Source organism: Amphimedon queenslandica, unplaced genomic scaffold (assembly GCF_000090795.2).
Source record: "Amphimedon queenslandica unplaced genomic scaffold, v1.1 AMPQUscaffold_13276, whole genome shotgun sequence".
NCBI lineage: Eukaryota > Metazoa > Porifera > Demospongiae > Haplosclerida > Niphatidae > Amphimedon > Amphimedon queenslandica.
This window is the reverse complement of record NW_003546488.1, coordinates 99,135-108,929: the sequence shown is the minus strand read 5'-3', so window position 1 is coordinate 108,929 and position 9,795 is coordinate 99,135. Positions and strand designations below refer to the sequence as shown.

General features: G+C 32.8%; 1 protein-coding gene and 2 long non-coding RNA genes across 6 annotated transcripts in view; 1 reads left to right on the top strand and 2 right to left on the bottom strand.

The window, feature by feature from the left end:
* Positions 1–1,350: 1,350 nt before the first annotated feature.
* LOC109583844 (uncharacterized) lies at positions 1,351–1,706 on the bottom strand. The gene is made up of 2 exons (XR_002185723.1): positions 1,552–1,706; positions 1,351–1,465 (listed from the first exon to the last, which is right to left on the bottom strand). It is a non-coding gene; the product is annotated as an uncharacterized LOC109583844 (long non-coding RNA).
* A 72-nt stretch (positions 1,707–1,778) lies between these two features.
* Positions 1,779–9,795, top strand: part of LOC100637046 (bactericidal permeability-increasing protein-like) — a 9,080-nt gene continuing 1,063 nt past the window's right edge. Inside the window, exons 1-10 of one of the 4 annotated variants that reach the window (XM_019999333.1) lie at positions 1,779–1,921; positions 6,454–6,565; positions 6,680–6,805; positions 7,087–7,160; positions 7,213–7,367; positions 7,568–7,631; positions 8,198–8,289; positions 8,544–8,720; positions 8,876–8,935; positions 9,063–9,230. In XM_019999333.1, the coding sequence (XP_019854892.1) occupies positions 1,810–1,921; positions 6,454–6,565; positions 6,680–6,805; positions 7,087–7,160; positions 7,213–7,367; positions 7,568–7,631; positions 8,198–8,289; positions 8,544–8,720; positions 8,876–8,935; positions 9,063–9,230 (1,140 nt within the window). In that variant the 5' untranslated portion in view covers positions 1,779–1,809. Of the gene's footprint in view, positions 1,922–2,247; positions 2,360–2,470; positions 2,597–2,877; positions 2,952–5,908; positions 6,109–6,453; positions 6,566–6,679; positions 6,806–7,086; positions 7,161–7,212; positions 7,368–7,567; positions 7,632–8,197; positions 8,290–8,543; positions 8,721–8,875; positions 8,936–9,062; positions 9,231–9,795 lie in introns of those variants that run through there. The other 3 variants (XM_019999334.1, XM_019999335.1, XM_019999332.1) reach the window with 3 other exon arrangements.
* On the bottom strand, positions 5,016–5,850 carry LOC109583848 (uncharacterized). The gene is made up of 2 exons (XR_002185724.1): positions 5,524–5,850; positions 5,016–5,074 (listed from the first exon to the last, which is right to left on the bottom strand). It is a non-coding gene; the product is annotated as an uncharacterized LOC109583848 (long non-coding RNA).

The window sequence follows — 9,795 nt, the reverse complement described above, 5'->3', positions numbered from 1 at the left end:
TTCTTTCCCTCTCTTCCTCCTTTACTTCCTTCCTCCTTCTCTCTTTCTCTTTTTTCTCTCTCCCTCCCTCCCTCTCTCTCTCTCTCTCCCTCTCTCTCTCTCTCTCCCTCTCTCTCTCTCTCTCTCTCTCCTCCCCCCCTCTCTCTCTTGAAACATGTTTCTTTATACAGTCACACAAGCATGACTAGACATTAGAAGAATGTTAGAGAAAAATACAACAAACTACAAAATTAATCTATTTAGTAATATGACATCACATGACGTCATCAACCAATAATAAAGCTTAAAGCTAAAGTACAGTAGATAATAAAGGATTAATGAATGATGTCATAATAATGCTGTTATTATTATCATGAATATTAGGGAGAGGGGGGGAAAGAAAGAGAGAGAGGGAAATTAATGCACCAAAGCTCATTTCAAAACAATAAATATTATGAAGTATCGTGTATACACATAATTCTATTCATTTACAATACTCAAGTGTATGTAATATGAACACAAGAAGGTTCATTACAAACTAGATACATTGCACACGTATAATTTATGATCAAGGAAATGTCAGGAATGGAAAGATCATGCTCATGGCAGGATGATGCAGTGGTAGCCAATCGAAAGAATCAATCCTCACTAGACCGTGTAATTGAATTATAGGATTTACTACATAGCAATGCCTCAATTTAATATTGCAGGCATAATGTACACTGTAGTAAGACATGAGGGGGGAAGAGAGAGAGAGAATGGAGAGTTAGTCAGAGAGAGAGGGGGGAGAAAGAGAAAGAGAGAGGTAGGTAAGAAAAGCAACGAAAGAAACAAAAGAGAGTTAGAGACAAAAGAGGGACAAGTCCAGAAAAACAATCCAACGATAAGGAAGGAGAGAGGGGAGAAAAAGGAACCAAAGCTAACAGTAGATAAACAAAGCTCTTGACTTTAATTAGCACATAAAGTAATAATTCATTCGACATCTATAATACGACACGTCTTGTAAATACTGCAAATAACCACATGCATTCGCAAAGTCGAGAGATTATCTAACCACGACCTCCTTACCATACAGACCAAGATGTAGATAAGCAGTACAATATCACCCACTTAGTACAAGCATAGAATTGTGGTACAAGCTAACGGGCAGTTGCCATTCAGTTGCCATTCATTCAAGTTTAGCCTAACAACTTTAATCATTACTAATTTTTTGTCTTTCCCCTGCAATCATGCGTGTATTGTTCAGACAGCTTAGAGGAAGCATAATAACAAAAAACCATCAACTCCTCAAGTTGTAATTACTAGGTCTATCATAATTATAATTATTACTATTGCTACTTACCATCTTTTAATATTTTGTCTTTATTCTTCTTTAAATACTCCTCCTTGTTTAAGTCTTGGATCCAGTTAGATAGAAACAGAGCGAGATAGAGGGTGTTGTAAGAGGATAAGGTGCTACTAAGTCTGTGGTATGTACACAAAAGAGCTAGGAGAGAACAAAATAAACAGAGTCAAGAGGCTAGTGCAGGGATTGCCTCGTGGAACGCAAGCAAGAGCCAAACTGCTACTCACCGAACTCTTTTACAAGGCACGAGCTCCAATTATTAAGAAAAGACCCTATCTCGGGCTCTCTCTCCTTTTCTTGTCTCTTCGGCAGTGAAGCAACTCACTGCATGAGAGCCGTTTTTACAAGCCAAAGCAAGATCACGTGATCACTTCAGACACTTCCAGCCACGCCCTACAAAATTAATTAGCATTATCATTAATTAATTAGCACTTATTAATTAACTTGCTGCAGCAAGCTAGCTCATCTCTTTTTTACTTGAAAGGATGAACAGGGTCCTCGCTCCAATTCCTACCGTTCTTATCCTGCTTATGACAGCCTTTGTAAAGGCAGACCCGGGATTTCGTTTAACTGTCACAAGCAAAGGACTGGACTATGGTAAAAGGCAGTGGGAATTGCCAGTACTAACGGGATACGCATCTTGTCATTTATATAATATGTAATGTGATATGCAGCATCAATTAAGCCTGCATACCAACCCTATAGCTTAATTACTGTGTATAGTCACATTTTAATTGTCATTGATTGTAGCATAGGCACTCTAGTTTCCTTTATGACAGTCAGTGACAAAATTATTTGAGTTCTTCAAGCACCATGTAATGAATTGTCAATGTATGCATACAAGAGCTTGCTTCCTGCCTGATCATATCATTTTATAAAACATTTTAATACAACTTATATATACTTTTTCATTTCTGCTGCAGTTATAAAGACTGCCATACCAATACTAGAGCAACATTTGTCTAACATTGACATAAAAGACATTTATGGATCTGCTAGAAGCCCTGTTGGTACTATTTTTTACGAATTAGAAAAGTGATTATTATTTTTTATTTCTTGCTGCCACATTCAAAAACAAACATTATGAGTTGTTCCATCACTGCTTTACTTTCTTTCCTTTTCTCTCTCTCTCTCCTGTTTCTTTAGTATAAAGCTCTCTAATCTCAAGATACCAACTTATTCGATGAAGCCTGGTACGAGTGGTCTCACGATTTCCCTATCAAGTGTATCTGTCAGTGGAAAAGCTGATTGGCACTATAAGCAGAAAAGCTGGTATGTAATCCATGCATTGCATTAAACTGATAATGTTTAGTTTAAAGCAACCTATGTTTGTGAGGGTGAGGCTATTGTGTATCATTTTTATGATGTGTACATTGGTAATGTTTTGTTTAGTATATCAAGTTAAAATAACTATGAAAAATGAGAGCTTTTATAAACAAAAACAATTATATAAAACAACTGCCAAGCCTTTTGCATTACTGGTTACTTTCAGTAAACAAATTTAAATTTCTTTTAAAATTTCTAACTAGTGAGTAATGTTTTTTGTTTCACAGGCCTGGTATTAGTGACAGTGGATCAGTTGATATTTCTGCTAATGGTATAACCATCACTATCAGTGCTGTACTTGGTAAGGGAATGACAATCTAACAATTTCTTTAAATATTAATTTATTATTTTAGGAAGTGATTCAAGTGGTCATCCAACACTAAAGACTACCGGTTGCTCATTCTCCATTGGGGGACTTCATGTCACTCTTCATGGTGGAGCTAGCTGGTTTTATAATCTTTTCTCTGATAACATTGCTGACTCTTTAGAAAGCAGCATACAAAAACAAGTATGAGAATAAACACGTCTATGATTAATATTTATAATTCTAATCCTATATTTGGAATTAAAATCATTGTGTATGTTAAATTAGTACTATGATCCTATATTTAAAAATACTTGAGTGTGTATTAGTATGAGTAAATTATGATATTAGTCACTTAGTGTTCCTGTTTTTATTATGTCTTTCTCTCCTCTTTATGTAGCTCTGTTCTGGACCAGTGGCCAATCAATATTTTAATGTTTATTCTCAATAGAATATGTAAACTGAATTATTGGAAAGTACATTTTAAATTTTCATTATATTGAAAAATGCTTTTTGCAATATCAACATTTTCATTTTTTCAATATTTGAATTTTTAAAAATATTAAAACCTAACTCAGCATTTCAAATTTATAACCAGGGGCGTATCTGAGGGGGGCCTACAGGGGCCTGGGCCCCCCATCAATTGTTGTAGATAATAATATTCATTGTTTGTTTTATTACCTACCACCTAGTAATATAAATTAACCACCTTGTAATCATGTACAATACATTGCACAGCAGTAAATGTACAAGAAATGAAAAGTAGGCAGAAACAAAACATTCATTTTATATTAATTATTGTTGAAAATTTAAGATTTTGATGCTTTAAAATACACAAAATGCTATTTTAGTGCACTATACGAGCGCTAAAAAGAAGTGTGGCCAAATTTTCGGCACGCTTTGCGTGCCATTTATCCCTGCGCTCTCTCATCATTTTCTTCCCAGCTACACCCCTGTTTATAACTTTACTATCATTAGAAAATGCTTTTTGCAATGTTAGCATTTTCATTTTTTGAATAATGGATTTTTAAAATTTTAAAGCCTAATTCACCATTTGAAATTTACAACTTAAGCTATATGACTATAAAATGATTTTTGCATTGTCAGCATTTTATATTTATTGAAATTTATTCTTTTTTAAAACCAAAATTTAACATTCGACATTTCAATTTTAAGTTTTATTTCATTTTAAAATAGCTTGATGCATTGTCAGCATTTTTCATTTTTAATTTCCAATAATAATAACTTCATTATAATGCAAAACTAGCTATCTGTAATTGAGCCACACCCTGTAATCATTGGCAACAAGTTTATAAAACTAACTAATTAATTCAATAAGATTTGTATGCAAGTAATAATCCTACCTGTGCAAGACAATTAATTTTTAGAGTGATTTGTACTGATGATGATTGCTAGAATACAGTAGTTAGCATGCATAGGGTAGGCGTGTTTGACATGTATATAGCTAAATGTATTTTACATGTGTTATTTACATGTATGTGAATTTTAAAACAATAATTTAAGTCAAATAGGTAGTGGAAGACACACGGGTCAGTATAATGCATCTCTAGCATCAGTTATGTGGGTGCATAAGTAACTAGCAAATAGATGTATTTGTCATTATTTTTTGAAAGATTGACCTATCATCTTTTGGTTAATTTTGCTCAAATTATGTTTGTCAATAATGTCCCCTAAACTTTTGTCTTTATTTCAATTTTGGACTATGATCTAAACTTTATTATTAATTTAAATTAAACACAAAATAATTCTCATGTGCTATTCAAAAGACGATTTGTAATACTTAAGTAAAACAATAACCCTTCCTGAAAAAGTTGAGGTTGACCATTAACTCAGTAAGTTATCAAAAATTAAGCCAAATGACGGAAATTTTTCTGAAAAAGACTGTTGGCGGATTCTAGACTTTTCTCTATCATGACTGATTGGGTGATGGGTCAACTCCAAGTTTCATCAGGATCTGTCAGATGACCACCTTGAGCTCTTTAGCTAGCAACAGTATCATTGACCATAGGAATAACAGCAGGGTCTATCCTCTTTGCTCTGTTGTCTTGCAATATCATGACACTGATTTGGCACTTTGCTGATTCCTCTTGGCCTTCTTCCTATCAATATAAGTATGGGCATGCACTTTATTATGGATTAGATGATAATTAAACATAACTACCATGGATCTAGCAGGTACTTATGAAATTTTAAATTACTTTCAATCAATATGTCAATTAAATGTGACAACGATAATAACTTTTGATTAAATTCCAAAACACATAGCACCAGATTTTAGCTGCATAAAATACCTTGCTAGACTACATGGTACATATATGTGACATGATACCTGGTAACATGATAAAATGATACAAGCTAATGGGCAGTTGCCATTCATTCAAGTTTAGCCTAACAACTTTAATTATTACTAATTTTTAGTCTTTCCCCTGCAATCATGCGGTATTGTTCAGACAGCTTAGGAGGAAGCATAATAACAAAAAACCATCAACTCTCAAGTTGTAATTATTAGGTCTATCATAATTATAATTATTATACTATTGCTACTTACCATCTTTTAATATTTTCTCTTTATTTTTCTTTAAATACTCCTCCTTGTTTAAGTCTTGGATCCAGTTAGATAGAAACAGAGCGAGAGAGAGGGTGTTGTGAACTTGGGAGGCTAGTGCAGGGATCATTGCCTCGTGGAACGCAAGCAAGAGCCAAACCGCTACTCACCGAACTCTTTTACAAGGCACGAGCTCCAATTATTAAGAAAAGACCCTGTGTCGGGCTCTCTCTCCTTTTCTTGTCTCTTCGGCAGTGAAGCAACTCACTGCATGCATAGATCTATGCTGCACGAGAGCCGTTTTTACAAGCCAAAGCAAGATCACGTGATCACTTCAGACACTTCCAGCCACGCCCTACAAAATTAATTAGCATTATCATTAATTAGCACTTATTAATTAACTTGCTGCAGCAAGCTAGCTCGTCTCTGTCACCTTTTCTCCAAACCTCTTTCTTAGTTTACTTGAAGGGATGAACAGCAACAGGGTCCTCGCTCTAATTCCTACCGTTCTTATCCTGCTTATGACAACCTTTGTAAGGGCAGACCCGGGATTTCGTTTAACTATCACAAGCAAAGGACTGGACTATGGTAAGAAACCAGTGGGAATTGCCACTACTAACGGGATACTAAACAGTATACAGTGCACGCATCTTGTCATTTAATATGTAATGTGATATGCAGCATCAATTAAGCCTGCATACCGACCCTATAGCTTAATTACTGTGTTTAGTCACATTTTAATTGTCACTGACTGTAGCATAGGCACTCTAGCTTTCTTTATGACAGTCACTGACAGCATTATTTGAGTTATTCAAGCAGCATGTAATGAATTGTCAATGTATGCATACAAGAGCTTGCTGCCTGATCATATCATTTTATATAAATATTTTAATACAACTTTCAGTTTCATATACTTTTTCATTTCTGCTGTAGTTATAGAGACTGGTATACCGATACTAGAGCAACAGTTGTCTAACATTGACATACCAGACATTTCTGGATCTGCTAGCAGCCCTATTGGTACTATTGACTATGAATTAAAAAAGTGATTATTATTATTTTTTATTTCTTGCTGCCACATTGAAAAACAAACACTATGCAAGAGTTGTGCTATCACTACTCTACTTTCTTTCCTTTTCTCTCTCTCCTGTTTCTTTAGTATAAAGCTCTCTAATCTCAAGATACCAACTTATTCAATGAAGCCTGGTACAAGTGGTCTCACAATTGCCCTATCAAGTGTATCTGTCAGTGGAAAAGCTGATTGGCACTATAAGCAGAAAAGCTGGTATGTAATGCATGCATTGCATTAAATTGATAATGTTTAGTTTAAAGCAACCTATGTTTGTGAGGGTGAGGCTATTGTGTATCATTTTTATGATGTGTACATTGGTAATGTTTTGTTTAGTATATCAAGCTAAAATAACTATGAAAAATGAGAGCTTTTATAAACAAAAACAATGATATGAAACAACTGCCAAGCCTTTTGCATTACTGGTTACTTTCAGTAAACAAATTTAAATTTCTTTAAAAATTTCTAACTAGTGAGTAATGTTTTTTGTTTCACAGGCCTGGTATTAGTGACAGTGGGTCAGTTGATATTTCTGCTGATGGTATAGCCATCACTATCAGTGCTGTACTTGGTAAGGGAATGACAATCTAACAATTTCTTCAAATATTAATTTATTATTTTAGGTAGTGATTCAAGTGGTCATCCAACACTAAAGACTACCGGTTGCTCGTTTTCCATTGGTGGACTTCATGTCACTTTTCATGGTGGAGCTAGCTGGCTTTATAATCTTTTCTCTGATAATATCGCTGACTCTTTGAAAAGCAGTTTACAAGGACAAGTATGAGAATAAACACATATGTATGATTAATATTTATAATTCTAATCCTATATTTGAAATTAAAATCATTGTGTATGTTAAATTAGTTCTATGATCCTATATTAAAAAATATGTGAGTGTGTATTAGCAAGAGTATAAATAATGGTATTAGTTACTTGGTGGTCCTGTTTTTATTATGTCTTTCTCTCCTCTTTATGTAGCTCTGTTCTGCTGCTACTGATGCCATCAACAAAGAGGCTAATCACGCACTAGAGACACTACCAAGTATGTGTGTAGCCAACACTCTCAATCTTCATCATAAGAAGTAGCAATAGCTCTACTGGCAATTTTTTAAAAATTAGTGAATTTTATATTAGCAATTTAGTAGGCACTTGTGATTGAGCACATTATACAGTGTACTGAACAAGTTCTCCCTTGAGATATGCCGTGGGGAGTGGGTGTGGTCAGGCCTACATCCCACCATACAGTCAGAACACAATATTGACATATATTTTTGTTTGATAGAGAGAGAGGGTATTTACATGTATTGTACACACACACATATGAATACATGACTATAGCTCTACGGGCTATTTTTAAAAATTAGTGAATCTTATATTAGTAATTTAGTAGCCATGGACTTGTGATTGAGCATGCTAAAAATAAAGCTTGGGCAAAATGGCAGGTTATAACATTGGAAAATGCTCACTAGAGACAATCTGCAAATATTAATTCCCACCAATATTTTCAGCTATACAGACTAATACTACAGTGCATGATGTTGCTTCATAAATTATTACACATTGCTATGCTTATGTGGACATTTTAAAGGTTATTTTTGCTTTTTATAGTTGTTGAAAAGGTTGATGATTACTCTGAAGTCAATTACTCCCTCACCAAAGTTCCCGTTTTCACATCAACATACATTGAAACTGATCACAAAGTAATTACCGAATAGCTCCAATTTTTGTCAGTCAAAAATTTGTTAATTTCTTGTTAAAAAAGTAATTTTACCAAGGAAATTTTTAAAATTTTTGTTATAAATCCACATGCTACCCACGTGAAACAAAAGTTTTGTCCATTAAAATTTTCGTCAAGCAAAAATGCCTGACAAATTTGACAAAATTTTTGACTGACGAAATTTGGAGTTGTATGGTATATTTACTGCAATATGTCAATCATTGGATGTCTTTATAGGGAGAATTCTTCCTAATAGCACACCCATCTGAAGCCCCTTTCACTCCTAATCCTCTTCCTCCGGTTAATGCCAGTGATAAGATGATCTATGTGTGGATTACAGAGTATCTGGTCAATACAGCTGGGTTTGTGTACCAGGAGAGTGGGATACTAGCTTATAACATCACTGCAGATCAGGTGAGGATTAAATGACAGTTGCTAGGAAGTCATTTGCATCACAAATAAACCACAATCTTATAGTAGTGTCTTTGATGCTTGGGACTTTGTACTTTTACTATTAAGATATTGTGACCACATACATGTAGTTATAATTTTCTCTGTCTATTTTTTAGATCCCAAGCTCATTCCCAATTTCATTAAACACTAGTTCATTCAAATTCCTTGTTCCACAGGTAATAATTTAAATTGTGTTAACAAGGACATTAATTTTGCCATGCATTTATTGATACTTTATTTCTATTTTTAAATTTAATTTTATTTCATTTTAAAATTTAATTTATATTTTTAATTTTTGTATAGCTCTTTAATGCTTATCCCAACATGCTGATGCAGTTAAATATAATATCAGTCAAGCCTCCATTGGTCCAGATATCTCCGCAAATGGTTAATCTGACGTTAGTTGGTACATTGGGAGTTAATGTGGTCTATCCTAATAAGACGGAAGTCACTGCTTTTGTACTGGCAGTGGTGAGTATTACATTAAATGTTTTATAATGTACTAGGTGAATGTAAACATTGAGGGGGCAAGCATGAGCTATTGATTGACATTTTTTCACTAAGGTTAAAATAAATAAACCAATCTAGCTCTTAGTTAATTTTTTTAAAATTTCTTAATTTAAATTTAAAAATTTTTTTAATTTAATTTTTATTTTTTTCTAATTTTATTTAAAAATTTTATTTATTTATTTATTTAATTTTATTTATTTGTTTATTTTATTTTATTTTATTTTATTATTATTTTTAAATGTTTTTTATTATTTTTATTTATTTATTTTCTTTATTTTTATTTTAAAATGTTTTTATTATTTTTATTTATTTATTTTATTATTTTGTTTTATTTTTTTATTTTATTTATTTATTATTATTTTTTAATCTTTTTATTATTTTTATATTTATTTTTATTTTTAATTTTTTTCTTAATCTTTTTATTAATAATTTTTAAAATTCTTTTTATTTTTTATTTTTAATTCTTTATTTTTTATTTTTTACTCTTAAAATTTTTATCTTTTATTTTTCTATTTTTTTATTATTA